The sequence below is a fragment of the Morchella sextelata genome (genome assembly GCF_020137385.1).
Source record: "Morchella sextelata strain SCLS chromosome Unknown scls_5, whole genome shotgun sequence".
In the NCBI taxonomy this organism is placed as follows: Eukaryota; Fungi; Ascomycota; class Pezizomycetes; order Pezizales; family Morchellaceae; genus Morchella; species Morchella sextelata.
In genome coordinates, this window is record NW_025408620.1 from 638,292 (window position 1) to 655,204 (window position 16,913).

Consider the following 16,913-nt stretch of genomic DNA (forward strand, 5'->3'; position numbering starts at 1 on the left):
AGGGGTGGGGGTAGTAGATACAACCGTATCTGCAGTACCTTTTGTTCCTTTTATGTACTCGGCAAGAACCAATATATATATTATTAAAGCGAAAAATTTAGGGACATTTAATTCGGCCCTTAATTTTGGGTGGGTGGGTGGGCTGGTTGACAAACGTTTATGAATCAACGTACACTGAAGAGATCACCCATATATCATAGACCCTCAATAGCGCCAACATGCGCACCAGGTTTCGATCCCGGCCACTGAATCCACTGTAAACGGAGCATCCAATTCAATACATCATGATAGTAGCTTAATTTCATCCACCCATCCCGCAACCCCCTAGGTTCTCGTGCGTATAGCATTCCACATCAGACCCTCCGTGCCTTGCAGCACTGGTTATTATTAGTTTGTTAGTACATAGAGGTAGAAGGTCGATACATGTAGTTTATCCGTGCTGGACTGGTTTCGGCTAGCTTGGAAGCTGGCCAACTGTGTCCAATCATGGGCCATCACTCGACGCCAAGACGCTTTGAAGGGATTGAGGCAGGCCGCAAAGGTTTCCAGGTGGGATAAATCTAACCTTCCTTATTATCCTCTCTTGCGATGCGCTCTGAGAATATATCCGTCACCCTGTTCAGCGAGTCCCCTGCCAACTGGGCTGGGATCCTTCACCCGCCGGCCGAGAGATATTAGTCTCGGGGAAAAAGAGCGAGTGAGATTGCGGCTATGTTTGGAGCACTCGACCTCGGACTCACATCTCGATCTCTATGGAGACGCGGCGAAGGGATAAGTATAACCAATTGTGGCAGCAGACGGATACCCCCACCGACAGCAAAAAAGCTGTGATAGCAATACCTACATGTAACTATCTCCTTACCCACCTCCTCCCTTCGATCACTCTCTTCCTCACAGGCAGTCTCACATATATAGATGCTACAGTCTAGCCCGACCAAAGAAACGTAACACCGATACTAACAAGATATACCAGTACTCGAATAACCAATAACCAATAACCCACCCCTCCCCACCCCTCCCCACCCCGCCCTCTCCCCCCCCCAAAAAAAAAATGCAGAAAAAAAAAAAACTAAAATCCGAACTGCTATAACTCATTTCTACTCAATTCATTACTCTCAAAAAAACCGCATCAAAAAAAAAAGAGGTTAAAAAAATACAAAAAGACCTAAAAAAAAACTAAAAAAAAAAACCTAATACCCATCCGGCCCCTCCGCACTCTCATCCTTGACCACACTCAACTCCGTCAGCGCCTCGCTCCCCGTAATCACCAGCCCCTTCTCGTTCGCCAGATGCAGCAGACAGATGAAGCAGTACGACGTCGATATGTCGGCCATCGTCTTCTGCGGGTACACGCTCTGGAGCTCATTCATGACCCTCGTGAACCTCCTCGGCTCCTCCGCCGGTGGCACCGGCGCCGCCTGCTTCCCAGGCACCTCACTGGGCGGCTCGAAAGCCAGCCCCGTCCACAAGTTCTCCTTCAGCTTCCTGACATCGACCTTCTTCGCCACGCGCGCATACTGCACATACTCCGGGCGCACCCTGCGCGCGCCCGTGACCAGCTGGCTGCCAAACTCGAGGTTCCCGCCAAACGTTCCGGGCGGGAACTGATGCGTGCCAAAGACGTTCTGCGCCGCGCCCGCCTGCGCCGCGGCGCCCTCGGGGCCAGGACTAAACGCCTCTCTGGCGTCGGCAAACTCGTCGTCGTCGTCGTCGTCGGGCAGGCCGCCGAGCCCCATGCCCATGCCGTCGTCCTGGAAGAAGTTTGCGTCGTAGTTGCCGGCGACCTTGGGGTCGGGCGTGGACGAGGCTTGGATCTCCATGGCCATGTTCTCCTTTGCCCAGAACTCCTCGTCCATGTCTTCGCCGGCGGGGTCGGCGTCGGCGGGGATGTCGTGGGTTGTGGTGTTGCCGGCGCCGGTGGTGGCGCGGCCGCTGCCCCCGCCGAGGGTGAGGCGGCGGCGCTTGGTCTCTTGGATGCTGGATTTGGGCTTGAGGAAGAGCTTGAGTAGCTGGCGCGAGTTGAAGAGTTTGTCGTCGGGCAGGAGGTAGCGGGACTTGGGCTGTTGGTCCTTTTTGGCCATTGTGGTGGCGCTGCGGAGTTTGGGGGGCGCGAAGACGTCGGCGGGGATGTCGCCCGCGGGGTCCATAAAGTCGATCTCGAAGGTTTCCTTCTCCTTGCGGACACGCACGGGGGCGGCGTTGGATTTGGTGCTGTCTTCATGGGGCGTCACTCGTTAGTATCTACTAGCGCTTCTGCGCCGAGAAAAGGAGGTGGGGTGCAAACCTTTGATCTTCCGGATGCGCCAGTGCTCAGGGCCAGCCCAGTTCTTCTTCAGCGCCTCATCAAAGTAGCTCAAGATCCCCTCTGCAGAGTCCCCAAAACCAACTCTGTAATCGCCGTCAACCTCGCCGAACCTCTCCCCTTCGCCGTCGGCTCCTCCAAGACCCATCATTGTCGGTCTCTTGGCCGGGCTCATGAAGCGCTCCGCTGCGTCTGCGATTGTCTCATTCGCCCAGACTTCACCGCCCTCTCCGAAGCCAAGTCCGTCGCCCTCGACACCGACGCCGTAGCCGTCGTCAAAGCCGAACGCCATGTCGCCGCCATTATCTGACGCGCCGTCATCACCGTCCTGTAGCTCCTCGTCCGCACGCTCCTCAAGCGCCTTCAAGAACGGGATATCCAGCGCACCCGCAGAGTCGCCGAACTCGAAGCCCTTGAGTGAGGGACAGATATCCTGACTATCGAGGCGGCTCAGATCTGGGAAGAAGCGGGAGGCAAGCACTGAGATATCGATTGGGATGTCCTCGTCTTCCGGCTCTTCAGCTTTTTCTTCGGGGGCAGACTTAGGCTTGGGGGTTCCGTCTATGTCTTCGTCTTCTTCCTTGATTTCTTCTTCTTCTTCTTCTTCTTCGGCCTTTTTGTCGTCGGACGAGTCGAAGACGATCTTGCCGTTGTTGTCGATGCTGAGATGGTTGAGAAGCAGCCCTTTGGCGCCGCCTTCGTCGAAGTCGGCAGAGGCCTTCTTGAACAGTGGGTCGACGGAGAACTCGAGCTCGAGCTTCTTGATCTGTAGCGTGTGGAAATCCTTTGCGAGCGTTGCCTCGGAGGAGCGTTGTGCCTAAAGTAGAGTAGATAGCCTATCAGCATTGTCACTAGAGGTAATGATCGCAATTGCAGTCTAGCTGTAGCAGTAATGCCATACCTTTCTCCGCGGCTTCTTGACCCCCTCCCCGTCCCCGTCCTCCTCCGCCTCCGCATCACTGCCCTCCTCGTCGTCGCCGCCGCCGCGCCCCTTCTTCCGCGAGCTGCTGTCGGCCAGACCACTGAGCAGCTTCCCCGTCTCCGTCGCGACCGAGTCCACGCGGTTCGTGTAGATCTTGACGCAGCCGTCGAGCGTGCACGAGGCCTTCTGGAAATTGATGCCCTCGCCCTCCTTCAGCAGCGACATGTCGTAAAAGTAATCAATCAACGCAAAGTTCCACGAATTGGTCGCATTAATTTTCTATCCACCCCCGCGTCCCCGCACTCCAATTAGCCCACTATCATCACCACCACCCGCCCAAAACACAAAACAGACAGAAAGGGTAGCCACAAACATTATCCGTCGCCAACTTCATCCACTCCTCAAAGTTGGCCAAAATGGGCACCTTCCTCATTGGCGTGACTGCGTCGAGCTCTCCCCCTGCGCCCCCCCTCGACGGCGTGTTCAGCGGGCTCTCGCCGCGGTCGCCAATGGTGACGCGGCGGCTGCCGGGCGTCACCGCCGCCGCGATCTTGTTCATCTGCATGTCCTGCAGGATGGTGCGGCGCCTGTGCCGCTTGGCCTTCTCGGCCGTGTCATCGTTGAGCGGGATCTGGATGGTCTTTGCGGGCGTGGCGGCGAAGCCGGAGCGCCGGCGGGAGGAGGAGCCCGTGGAGAGGCGGCCGGGGGGCATTGTGGTGGTTTTGGGGGGGGGGGGGGCTGCTGGTTTGTTTGCTGGATGGATGGATGGGTGCCTGGAAGGTGGGAAATGAGATGTATGTTAGGATGTATGTAGATGTAGGTAGCCCTCCTTGTACTAGCACAGAGCTTCTTTTAGAAGCTGTATTATCAGCACCTCTGAGCTGAAGCAGTGGTGATCGTGGGCGGGGTGGTGGTGGTGGTGGTGGTGGTGTGGTGTTGAGGGGCGAGAATGAGGGGCGTGGAGGGGGGAGACGTGAATGATTTGATATCCAGCACCTGCTGCACTTTCGTCGTCGCGTGTAACGGCTCGAAGAAGAGGTGTGGCGCTGCACCGCCACAGGCGCTAGTCGATAGCGGTAGCTTATCAGCAACGCCAGGGGCTGTGCTGCACGTCGCGCCACAGCCGATCGTCATTCGCACTTAATTCTAATTCTAATTTCTAATTCTCCCGTCTGTAGTTCGTTCCTGGTCGATGACGGGGCCGACGGACGGGGGAGATAAACTCACTGGCCCGGATAGTGCCACGCTCAGCAGCAACACAATTAATCAATCAGGTTCTCATTCTCCAGCCAGCCAGCCAGCCAGCCAGCCAGTCAGCCAGTCAGAGCGTGTGTGTGAAAGACGTCTGCTCAGAGACCTCGAGTATTAATTGTGTCTATCTATTAGAGTAGATCATATAGCCATCTGCTTAATCTATCTTGTATCTAGCGGTGGCACCGGCACTGTTTAACTCTGTGTATTATTACGAGGCTTAGACCTCGCTCTGGCAGGTTGTGCCGTTGAATAAGACCCGCCTGCCTGTCTGTCTCTCTTCTCGTGCTCTGCTCTACTAGCACCGTCCACTCTGCGTACTATTGCCTGCCTGCCTGCCTGCCCGCCCCCCTCCATCTCTGCTCTTCACTTAGATAGACTACATACACCCTGAGGATGTCCCTTGCGCTCTACAATCATAAACGTCCATGATGCTTCTCCCCTATCGATATCCTCCATCCATGCGCTGCCGCACCGCGGTACTCCTCCTCCTCCTGGTGCTATCGCTCCTGCTGCTCTCCTCAGTCGACGGCAAACGAGTCTCGCGGTCGGCGCCAACCACCCCAACCACCTCCGTCAAGCGAGCCACCACCACCACCACCACCACCACCACCACCAATGGGAACCGCTTCTGGGGGCTCGTCAAGCGGGCAAGGAGCGAAGCAGAGCTCCAGGAGATCCGTCTCCAGGATCTGGAAGTGAGTACCGCTGTATACTAGAGAGGGGAAGATATGAAGACATGTGCTCATCAACGGGTTTCTCTGCAGTGCCGCCGCGTCCACGAATTCAAAGACAAGTGCACGTTTGTGCGCGAGAACTGCCGCGACGAGGAGGTGGGCTTCTTCGACTACCTCGAGTTCTACTACTGCACGCTGGGACATGTCCCGGCGGTGCCGTTCGCAATCATGGGTGCCTGGCTGATCATGCTGTTCACTGTACGACCCTCCCCCTCCCCCTCCCCCTCCCCCCCCCTCCCCCGCAATTGGAGCTCTGCGGCAAGCATATGGAGGCTGCGTGCTAATTCGTGGTTTCTGCAGACAATTGGTATCGCCGCATCTGACTTTTTCTGCATCAATCTCTCGACAATCGCAAACATCCTCGGCATGTCCGAGTCCATGGCGGGCGTCACCTTCCTGGCCTTCGGCAACGGGTCGCCCGACGTCTTCTCGACCTTTGCCGCCATGAAGATCAACTCTGGCTCGCTGGCCGTCGGGGAGCTCATCGGTGCTGCGTCCTTCATTGCTGCGGTGGTGGCGGGCTCAATGGCGATTGTGCATCCGTTCAAGGTCGGCAAGAAGAGCTTCGTCAGGGACGTGTCGTTCTTCATCGTCGCGGTTCTGTTCGGGATCTTCTTCCTTGCCGACGGAAAGATCCAGATGTGGGAGTGCGCGGTCATGGTGGTGTTCTACCTGTTCTATGTCTGCTTCGTTGTGGCGTGGCACTGGGTATCGCAGAGCAGGAAGAAGAAGAGACGATTGGAGCGGAATGTCAGGGAGCATTATACGGCCCCTGAAGAGGAAGAAAACCTGCTTGTTGACGATGACGATGAGGATGGCGGTGTCGGGAGAGAGACTGACGGCCTTCTGGCCTCGTCTCATGACTTTAGTGCCCTTGAGCGCGGCACCGTGGATGATGATGAAGACGACGCCGAGGAACAGGAGCAGGCGGCATATGCCTCCTTCAGCAACAACATGAGAATCCAGCGGCCCCGAATGGAGCGCTCGATGACTCCCGCGACGCCACACAACATCAGGCCCTCTTTGGTTGGTGCTCTCGAGGTAAGTCCCCCGCTAACCTAACCCTAGCACTGTCAGTCATGGCTTATCACTCACTCATAAATCTCAGTTCCGCGCTGTTCTGCACCATCTCGAGAAGAACAAGAACCTTGCAGGGAGACCGATACATCTACGCAGGTACTCTGACGACCCCTTCCTCTCATCAGCCACCAGCGCACATTCAGCGCCAGGGTCATTAATGAATGCACCTCTCTCCAGCATCCCCCACCGCGATAACAACGGCCGTCTGCGCGCCGTCTCTGTCAACGATGCCTTACAACCCCACATTGACTGGGGCGCCTACCAGTCTGGCCAGATGCCTCCACTCCCCGACGTGACAGTTTCCAGCCCCATGAGCCCGCGACCAAACCTCTTCGTCGAGACAACGCCGTCACTGTCCCTCCGCACAGCCTCCCCGGACCTCCTTGCGCTCCCAAATGCCAACGAAGGCCGCCCAAACTCTGCCCGCCTCTCGCCGACATCTTCAGAGCCAACATCACCCTTCATGTCCGCCAGCTCCCCCACTCTTCTCGTCCCGCCCTCCCCCAGCAGCGAGATAAGCTCGCCCCGGCACTTCGGCTCTCCGCGCGGCTCCTCCTCCCGCGGCTCCTCCCCGCCCGCGTCAATCCGCCTCCCACCCCCCAGCCTCGACTCCATGTCGCTCGGCGGCCTCTCCGGCACGCCCACGGCCCAATGGCGCCACATCTCCTGGTGGCCCTACAAGCGCCTCCCGCCCCCGCAGATCCTCGCCGCAACCCTCTTCCCCACGCTGCGCGGCTTCCTCGAAAAATCACTCACAGAGAAGCTCCTCGCCGTGATCGCCATGGTCCCCGTCTTCCTGCTAACAATCACCCTCCCCGTCGTCGAGGCCGACGCCGACGCCGACAGCGCCTCCGAGTCCAAACCAACCGACACGCCCATCGTCGTCCTCGACGCCCCAGAGTCCCCATCCGACACACACCACAGCGACCACAACCACGACGCCCCCATAGGCCCCAAAACGTGGAACCGCTGGCTCGTCGCCACGCAGTGCCTCACGGCACCGGTCTTCCTGGTCGTCATGTTCGCGTGGGACGACGACCCGGACACATCGCTCACAAAGCCCATCCTCTGGGCGCTCATCGCCGGCCTCGTCTCCCTCGGCGTGCTGCTGACATTCACGACCCCCGCGCACGCCCCGCGCTCGCGCTACCTCCTCTGCTTCGCGGGCTTCGCCGTCTCGATCGGCTGGATCAGCGCCATCGCCAACGAGGTTGTCGGCGTGCTCAAGGCCTTTGGCGTCGTGCTGGGCATCTCCGACGCCATCCTGGGGCTGACCATCTTCGCCGTGGGTAACTCGCTGGGTGATCTCGTTGCGGATATCACTGTTGCGAGACTGGGCTTTCCGGTCATGGCGCTGTCGGCGTGCTTTGGGGGGCCGATGCTGAATATACTGTTGGGCGTGGGGCTGTCGGGGTTGTGGATTACGGCTGGGAGGGAGGGGCATGAGGCGTATAAGATTGAGGTGGCGAGGTCGCTGGTGGTTAGTGCGGCGACGTTGCTGCTGACGCTGGTGGTGCTGCTGGTGGCCGTGCCGGCGAATGGGTGGTGGATGAGTAGGGGCATTGGGTGGTGCTTGATTGGGCTGTGGGTGGTGAGCACGGCGGTGAATGTGGCGGGGGAGGTGGGGGGGTGGTGGACGTAGAGTAGAGGTGGGGTTTCTTCTTTGCTTTTGTTTTTTGTCTTAAGGGACTTATGGAGGTACATGCGTGTAGCGTATGGATTTCTGGCTTGTGTGTTTGGTCTTTGGTCTTTCTTTGGTTTGTTTTGTGGATTCGATCTGGGTTTTGTTTGTGGATCTGGTTAGGATATGGGTAGGGCCCGGGTTTGTTTTTGTTATATCGTGTTCCTTTTGTAGATTTTTTTTTATTTATTTAGTAGGCATACATGTAGGCGTGGGGTATGGCGGTATTAGATAATGATATCCTTCTCTTCTTCTGACCTGTCGTCTCTTCTGTGAAAAACCCACACACACACACACACAATCAGCATGAGCAAAACTATTCCCCACCTCCACCTTGCCCTGTGGAAACCAGGAAAGCTAGCTAAAGAGTAGCACCAAAGTGAAATCCCAGCGTGAGTTTTGGTCCTGCCTGGTTGGGGGTCGACGAAGCTTCTTCATGGCTGCGTAGCTGTAGGATCTGTGGGCTTTTTTTTTTTTTTTTTTGCAGACGCTGATCATGTATATAGCAAACATTCTGCCAGACTAACCGTACCAGCTTATCCGTACGAACCCGGACCTGGTGTGTGCTGCCTGCTGGTCTACTTTATAGGATGTTTATAGTCGTGTGTAGCGGAGAGGTATACTGGTGTTGGGGGCGCGGATTAGGTTGATTAATTGAGCGGTATGTGTTGGTGTTGAAAAAGTAGGACGGGGTAGTTAAATGATCATGACTTAATTTGTAACTCGACAAAGAGTCTAGGTGTCGACAGTGGCAGGTATCGACACGACAGACTCGGACAGCTCACCTGTACGAGCCCAACCACCACCACCCGAAAAGTCAAATATCCAACAGTTTTGGGGGGGGTGTAGATATGTCGAGTGATATTCTGTGATTGGGGTCATTTGGTGTGGTTATTTGGGTTTGCGCTGGTTGATTGGTCCGTGTATGCAGCCCTGTAGGCTATGACACTTGCGTAGCTGGTATCTGTTATTTAGCATCAATGCAATCAGTACTAAATTTTATTCCGGAACTCGCCTTCCAACCGCCGTCACCAGTAATGTTCTCGAACAAAGGAAAATACCCCCCCCCCCCCCCCCAGGCGCAGCCTGTATTTGGTATTCGTAACAGTTTTCTTTTCCAATGTGATGAGCCCCCGGTTTTTTTCTGCTCGATGCTACTAGTGTTGCTGTGTCCCATTTCCCCAAGACCGGACTCACAGTTTGGGAGAAATTCTTGCTTTTTTTTGGATAGCTTATGGATTATAGCAGGTCACTCTGTTAGAGTGTTCTTGTCAGAATTAACCATGTCGTTCCTTAATGGTGCTAGGATAACCTCGTTTCTTCTATTTCTCACTATCTCAGGACTTTTCTCTCAATACTAAGACGTTTTCGAGACCGAAAGTCTCGTGGGTTTCCCGAGACGTCCATCACTATCCTAGACTAGTTTTTTTTCCATTCTCTACAATTACATGTAATATTGCCTAATATTCTTTTTTGGTTTGTGCGGGTGAGGTTATGAATACCAGTTTGTGATTAGGAGCTTCAAGGTTTCCGTAATATTAATTGTTATATTAGGGACAGAGCATATTCCCGAAGATATCTATAGACTCTAAGATGGGACACGCCCCCACTCCCGCAGAGCCGGAGAGGTATCTAATATTCGTATCATGTGCACGGCGCAAGGTTAGATGTTGGTGACCTCTCTCCCATCAATTCGTACCTACATGTAGATCACTATGTACATGTATGTACATGTCCATGTAGATACACACTCCCACCCACCTAACCCTGAGCACACGCTCACATCACTCCCAAGCTAGAAAGGTATATAAGGTCCTCCTACTCCGCACCTCTTCCTGTTCACTTGGAGTCACGGCCAGTTTACTGCCCCCACCATCGGAAAGATAGCTGACGGTGACTATCCTCTGCCTCCCCCCGCCCTCCGAGCCCACCCAGCACATAGCCCCCCGCCGCTTTGGCACTCCTTTCTTCACGTTCAGTTAGGAGGCATCCCGGGTCTACCTTCGAACTTCGGGAGATGGCCTTTGGTGTCTCCTTACCCCCAGCCCCCTCCCCTCATCCCCTTGCACTGCCCGCAACGCTGCCTCCTCCCCTTCTGGGGTATATTTCCTACCCTCCTCTCCTGACCTCTGATGGGCAGGAGTGGGTTTCTGACTCCCCCGCCTCCCCTGATTCCGGATGGGGTGGATCGTGTGGGTTTCTTGCTCCCCCGCCTTGCTTGCCCTTCGGGGTGGGTGGGGGGTGCAATAATCATTTTTGCTTCTTGGGCCTTGGGTGTAAAACCCTGGGGCTCAGGAGGCTTTTTCTTCGTTAGGTCGTCCCTTTCGTTCTTCTTGGGTACCTGGGTTCATACCGAGGGCCTGAGAAGAGCGGGGAGGCTTTTTTGGTTCCTGTGGGCTCTGTGGATTTCGTGGGCTTATTTCTTTGCACTCTCCGCTCTACGGCCCGCGCGGGGGGGGGGGGGGGGGGGGGAGTAGTCAAACCTTTTTTTCTTTTCGATTCCTCTTCGGTTCCTGGGTTAAGCCGAGAGCCCGAGTGGAGTGGACGGGTTTTGATACGTGGGCTCTGGTTCTAAATTTATGTGAGGGCGTAGTAAACATTTTTTTGCCTCCGTCTAGGCCTCTAGGTAATACCGGGGGACTTAAGAGGAGTAGAGAGATTCTGTTAGGTTTTCTGTGGTTTCTTGCGGCTTCTGTGGTCCCCTTCACGAGAAGGGTATTTTTTTGTCTCAAAGAAATAGAAGTATTTTTTTCTGTAGGCACGGGTTTTTGTAAGCTTTATGTTTTTTTTCCTTTTCTTTTACCCACTTCCTTAATTAGAGGTACATGCAGTTGGTCAACTTTTTTTGCCCAATTTAGATCTTTGTATGTGCCAAAACCTAGGAGGGGCCAAAAGGTGATTGTGGTTCTGCAGGCTTCTCCGACTGCGCATGTTTGTTGCCGTTAGTATGCGGTCTTGGCAACCGAGTGATATCCTATGAATGGCCTTAACCCAGCTACGTATCAACAACAAAAAGCATACGATAAAAGCTAGGCTCGTATCCATGAGACTAGGTAGAAGCTAGCCCCAGAGCTAGATAAGACTGACCTCAATGCTCTATAAGTAGCTCTTCAGCTGGCGCTGTATCTTCTCTCACTTCCTATCTCCGATGCATAGCGAAAGCACAGATCAAGATCGAAAATGGTGCTCCATCTAAAAGTTGAATCTAGGTTTCCTCCCTTTATAACGTTTGAAGTCTTTTGGTGAAGCGTGCTGACCACTACACTATTGGATCGTTCCCATTATTATTAGGTTGCAGTGGCTTATGAGACGGCCATGGAGGTCAGAACAATCAAGTCCGTGTGCGAGATCAAAACGAACATGCTTGGCCATGATAGCGGTCACTGGAAGAGTCTAGTAGATTCGTTAGTCTTATGCTGCTCCTTAAAACCAGAAGGAGCTCACATTCGTCGGGATCTATTACTTACTTTACAGTAATGCTATCTATCATCTCATGAGTTATTCGGGCCTGGATCTCCCGGCCCTGGGTGAGAGCACACAGAATTCATCATCTAAAGCACTTAGATATAGTAACTGACTCGTACAATTCTATCTTAGGCAGATATTAAACACATATTGGTGTGTCCGAGGTTATGGGAAATCTTTAACGGGGTATTATTGGTGTGGCAAGACTTAAAGTCGTATGAACGGAAATTATCTGAATATGAGCAGAAAGTAGCGGTAAGTGATTTCTTTCTTCTTACGCGGTACATGTAGTTTTATAGTAGCCAACTAACTATGCTCCGACTCTAGCTTTTATCCCAACCTTAGTCTTCGCCTCCAAATCCCAGACTACGGACTAATGGCACCAATCCCTAATAATGAACGCCATAACAGCTACATGAGACATTCATCTTCATTAGCTCAATTTCATCGAAATGAAGACAGGAACGAGAAGAATAGCAGATGGAGATAAGAACATACCAAGGTTAGAGCGGAAGAAGATTACTTCTTCATCTTATGATCACCTTCGGCATCAGCGTCACCATCGAGTGACAACTCATCCATTTTATCGTCTCCATCACGCTTCAAGGCATAAAGTCCTTTCGAAATTTCATAAAAGTAATCAAGACGCTCAGTCTCAGGACCGAGGATGGGGGTGTTTGGAGGTGCATAATATCCCGACTTTGGGTACTGCTGGAGTTCTTGATCGTTGGTAATCTGTGCCGACATTTCAGATGTTCAACTGCACTCGTGGCAGCACAAGTTAGATGCGAGAAGCCTTAGAGCAGCAGAAACTGAGGGAGAAGCAACTTACAAAGAAAGTGATGCTTTATATACTTCTTAGAGGGATGGTCTTTGCTGTAGCAGATTAAGGCAATTGAGGAAAGACGATGGGTTCTGTGATGCAAGGGGGAGACGGGTGCTTTGTCAAGAGGAGGTGCAGGGGAGAGAGTTGGATTGAGGTGGAAGAGCAACTACGTGCTCGGCACCCTATACGTCAAAGCTAGCGCGAGCCTTTTCTACTGGGGGTCGAATGAAAGGCGAGCTCCGGATTGGTAATATACACTGACTGTCGATATGATATCGCCAGACATATTCTCAAGATTGAGAGAGATTGACAGGCAAGGAATTGGCATATCATACAATCCATCAGATGGCAGTAAAGATACATATATCCTGATCTTCATATTTTCGTGGACGCGAAGTTATAACAATGAGACCGAGAAAACTACCTCAAACCCGTTTTCTCACATCCTCAACTCATGCTTATCAACCGCCAGATAGAATTGGAAATTACCATTGGGTCACAGGTCTCTCTTACTGGGATGTCCGAAATTAAGGTATCCAGCGGACTCGGAAGGGTGAGAAGGAAGATACGTATCTTCAATTGATGCGGGTAAAAGCTTATAAGAAACAACCCCCGTTTAAAGATCATCTCTAATAACGTCGGGATGAGAAAAGGCCAGCAGTATACAAATACAGACCATCTACCCCCGGCTTTGAGGACTACACGACGACCGGGTCTTTAAGTTGACCAGGAATTCAAAGCCCCAGCGGATATATTTCACAGTTTCCTTTCTTTATACATGATCTGCCATTTGGTTCTCCGCTCAATGTTTACAAAAAGCTAACTAGTTCGTAACTCAAAATACGCCGCTAAGAGTGATACCAGAATAGAACAACATTATAGGGGAGCAATAACCTAACAATCAACTTAACTCCATTTCGCACATGAAAGAATATGTTTACGAGGAATTTTGAAATTTGTGTGGGTTCAGGTGCAAGCATAATTACAAGTTTTATTTACTAGATTGACAGTAACGGTCACAGTCTATCACTCGACCAATGAAATAGCCAAGGAAAAACTATATAGTACGGAGCGACTATTCCTGGGTGCATATTACCAGGGCACAACTGGTTAGCCAACTTATGGCTTAAACCAAGATGCTATATCATATGCTCACGCATATTGCACTCCTAGAGCACAATGCAACTTTTTGAAGAAAAACAAAAACATGACTCTAAAAATAGTTATGCATGGTATCATATTAACCCCCTCATTTTCATTACTCACTTAGTACCTAGCTGACAGGCGCATTCTTCCACCAGTCCATTTCCATTAGCCTCTCCTTCGCCTGCATGCTAATGCACAACATAGCATCCAGTCTATTCAAGCCCTCCTCCCTGACCAAAGCTAACGCCGCCAGCCCCAAGAAAGAGTGCATAATATCTGTCCCACAATTAGCATACACTTTATACACTTTGGGAGAAAATATGTTATATACCTGGCGGTACTCCCGGTCCTGGTAGCTTTGCAAAGCCACCAATGAAGTGCTGGGTCTTCTCTAGTAGGAAGCGTCTATTCGCTTTGACATCAATGAGATGCAGCTTCTTCAGCACGTCGAGACTACCCCCAACCCAGAAGGAGTAGCAGGTATCACCGCGCTTGCCACACCTTCCGTTGAACCCGGCCCAAAGTGGGTGGTTATCGGCGCCAACTTCGACGTGGGTAGCTTGTAGCCTGGTCTCTTCAGTGCCTTCGGTGATGAGTTCCTCAATTTCTTCTTCGTCGTAGCCATCACGGGCCTCGAAGGGGATCTGCCGCGAGACGAGCCAGCGGACGATGTTGTCTGAGGAGCTGATACCTGTGTCAGTGGGCTCGAGGCGGTTCAAGAGGGAGAGGGCCGAGATAGCACAGTAGGTATGGCCAGCTGTAGAGAGTTAGAAATTGATCCTTTAACTTCAGAAAGACTGGAGGGCCTACCGTGAGCTTCTCCAAATGGCTTCTCGGAAATGCCATGATCGTATGTCTGCCATCGCACTAAATTAGCACCCAACACCTTCACCTACGTCCACCGCCTTAGAACTCACCTCCGCAGATGCGATATAGCTCACGCACCGATCTACATCAATATCATTCACCCCTTCGACTATGCCATCGCCATTGCGTCCCCTCAGAATCCACCGAATCGCACAGGCACAGTAGATAAACCTCATATCACTGCTTCCCACGACTTCATCGTCGGGGCCCAGCCATTCCCCAAAGCTCCCATCACTCCTCTGCATTTTCGGCAGCAGCGCTAACAAGCCCTTCTTCTCAACCCTTTCCAGGTCGTCGCCCAAACTTATCAGCGTTACCAGCGCAAAGTACGATGCTGGTAGATTCGGAGGATCCCAGTGCGGCGCCGCACCATACAAGAATGTCGCAGGACTTCCACGGAACCCGCCGGAAGGGAGCTGGTTATGGTAGATCCAATCTATCCATCCAGCGCGCTCTTCGAGACTTGTGGAGTTGGAGAGGGCGCCGAGGAGGTCCAAAGCTGCGATCGTGAAGGAGCCGAGGGTAAGACGATTGAGGTCCGTCGAAGTGTAGTCGGTGGGAAGACATGTTTTAAGGCAGCGAAGCCAGTAACTGATATGCTTAGGTTTGTTTAAGGATGGAGGCGTGGGCATTGACATCTCGATCATTACAGGTTGAGGGGGAGGTGGTGGTGGATGCAGGAAGCGGATTAGGCGGTGGAACATGTGGGGATTGGAGTGGGAGCTTGGATGGTTGGGGTTGGCAAGAGGGGACATGGATTGATGCGGCTGAGAACGAGAGCTAGAAAGTGGGGGGATATTGCCCGATGAGAGCTATCACCAGGCATCAATTGGAGCTTCGAGGGAGGCCAATTGGTGAGGTTGGTCACAGCTTTATGGGCAGAGGAAGCTCACAAAGGAGCGGAGCTTCTTGTGGAAAGTCAAATTATAAGTATCACATCGAACCCTTAGCTCTTGAATGAAAGAAAACCACCAGATATTCAACTAAAAAATAGATCACTAGGAAACGGCAATCACACAACCTAAAACAGCGGATAAGATATAAAACACAAGAGCCACCTCCAGTTTTATATCACTCATTTAATTGGCACACATTTCTTACTCGGCATACTTCTCAGTCACCTCGGTCGAGCGACGGCGGCGCACATACCAAGCTACACCAAGGCTGATAATCAAGCCTCCAGCAAGGAGCTGGGCCATACCCCAGTTAACGTCAGAGTCCTTGACACGATCAAACATACCGCCAGCAATGCTGGCATGCTCATCCACGCTCTTCAACGGGGTCGCCTTGGCCTCTTCCGTGGCCATCGCTTTCTTTTCTGTTCCCGACGTTAAATATCAGCACATTCCCTTGCTAGATGCACGAGTTTCGCACAGTTTTCACAATTCACGAACAATGCGTTGACAGAAAAGAAAGTGGCAGAGAAATATGTAAATGATATCAATGACTTCGTTGCATATCGTATATAATTTTTTTCCATGCAAAAGTGGTAAAAGGCAAAAATAGGCTGGAATGTAAAGCGAAATGCTTAAAGCTCCACGTGGATACCTTCTTCAGGCATCTCCAATTCGCCACTCTTGACGATCTTGACCTCCTCGAGTGGGCGGTCACCGCTTCCTTTCTTGACGTTCTCAATCTCGGTGACGACATCCATTCCCTCAAGGACTTCCCCAAAGACGACGTGACGTCCATCGAGCCAACTATAACACAACCTTGTCAGCACATAACAGGAACAGAGTACCACCAAATGGGCAATACTTACGAGGTAACAACGGTAGTGATGAAAAACTGCGATCCATTGGTGTCCTTGCCAGCATTTGCCATACTCAAAAGTCCCGGGCGGGTGTGCTTTAGCTTAAAGTTCTCATCCGCGAATTTATCGCCGTAAATCGACTTCCCGCCTGTTCCATCACCCCTCGTGAAATCACCACCCTGAATCATGAACTGGGGAATAACTCTGTGGAAGGTTGATCCCTCATAACCAAATTCTTTCTCGCCGGTAGCGAGAGCACGGAAGTTCTCCACCGTCTAGAAAAATAAGGCTGGGTCAGCGCTCCACCCTTTTAACCAAGCTTGTATGGCTATGGGAGCCTCCTCACCTTGGGGACAGTTTTTCCGTATAATCCCATAACAATCGTACCCAGCGGCTTGCCGCCGTGCTCGATATCGAAGAATACCTAACAAAGAAAGTTCATGTCAGCTACACTACACCAATTGACTAGCTCGGTAGGAGCCCGTAATCCGTTGGAGCTCGCTCAGGAAGTGCTTACCTTATTGGTGATCAAAGGTCCCTTAGCTGCCGAAACGACAGAAACCGCGACTGCGGCGAACGCGAGGATAGACTTGAAGTTAACCATTGTCCTTTTTTTTATTTCTTTGAAGTCGGCTAGTAATGTGAGAGTGGGTTGGTGAATTCGAAGAGCAGCTGCAGTATGGCGGGATGAATGTCTATTTTATGAAAGGAAGGGGCAAGGTGGCCATTCCACACACCCCCAGTCGGGATGGGCTAGGGTTGCAAGGGGGTGGGCCATGGCAACGTATATTAGCCTACCAATTGAGCACAGATAAGATTGTGCCCTGGTATTTGGGGTTTTACACCGAGAGGAATTTGGTTCGAATGCTATGAGTCCGCCTAC

General features: G+C 52.4%; 6 protein-coding genes across 6 annotated transcripts; 1 reads left to right on the plus strand and 5 right to left on the minus strand.

Annotated features, from left to right (window-relative positions):
- Positions 1–1,190: 1,190 nt before the first annotated feature.
- On the minus strand, positions 1,191–3,936 carry H6S33_010682 (uncharacterized protein; the record flags this gene model as incomplete). The annotated part of the gene is made up of 4 exons (XM_044842028.1): positions 1,191–2,215; positions 2,285–3,119; positions 3,204–3,503; positions 3,598–3,936. The coding sequence occupies 4 exons, from the start codon at positions 3,934–3,936 to the stop codon at positions 1,191–1,193; spliced, it is 2,499 nt and encodes an 832-aa protein (XP_044696612.1).
- A 155-nt stretch (positions 3,937–4,091) lies between these two features.
- On the minus strand, positions 4,092–4,358 carry H6S33_010683 (uncharacterized protein; the record flags this gene model as incomplete). The annotated part of the gene is made up of 1 exon (XM_044842029.1): positions 4,092–4,358. One exon carries the CDS (start codon positions 4,356–4,358, stop codon positions 4,092–4,094), a length of 267 nt encoding a protein of 88 aa, XP_044696613.1.
- Positions 4,359–4,936: 578 nt separating this feature from the next.
- H6S33_010684 (uncharacterized protein) lies at positions 4,937–7,934 on the plus strand (the record flags this gene model as incomplete). Its single annotated transcript, XM_044842030.1, has 5 exons — positions 4,937–5,173; positions 5,243–5,410; positions 5,513–6,253; positions 6,321–6,388; positions 6,470–7,934. The coding sequence occupies 5 exons, from the start codon at positions 4,937–4,939 to the stop codon at positions 7,932–7,934; spliced, it is 2,679 nt and encodes an 892-aa protein (XP_044696614.1).
- Positions 7,935–11,957: 4,023 nt separating this feature from the next.
- H6S33_010685 (uncharacterized protein) lies at positions 11,958–12,185 on the minus strand (the record flags this gene model as incomplete). Its single annotated transcript, XM_044842031.1, has 1 exon — positions 11,958–12,185. The coding sequence occupies one exon, from the start codon at positions 12,183–12,185 to the stop codon at positions 11,958–11,960; it is 228 nt and encodes a 75-aa protein (XP_044696615.1).
- A 1,352-nt stretch (positions 12,186–13,537) lies between these two features.
- Positions 13,538–15,032, minus strand: H6S33_010686 (uncharacterized protein; the record flags this gene model as incomplete). The annotated part of the gene is made up of 4 exons (XM_044842032.1): positions 13,538–13,686; positions 13,742–14,167; positions 14,221–14,266; positions 14,328–15,032. 4 exons carry the CDS (start codon positions 15,030–15,032, stop codon positions 13,538–13,540), a joined length of 1,326 nt encoding a protein of 441 aa, XP_044696616.1.
- A 342-nt stretch (positions 15,033–15,374) lies between these two features.
- Positions 15,375–16,634, minus strand: H6S33_010687 (uncharacterized protein; the record flags this gene model as incomplete). Its single annotated transcript, XM_044842033.1, has 5 exons — positions 15,375–15,595; positions 15,826–15,977; positions 16,040–16,305; positions 16,377–16,454; positions 16,548–16,634. The coding sequence occupies 5 exons, from the start codon at positions 16,632–16,634 to the stop codon at positions 15,375–15,377; spliced, it is 804 nt and encodes a 267-aa protein (XP_044696617.1).
- Between the last annotated feature and the right edge of the window lie 279 nt (positions 16,635–16,913).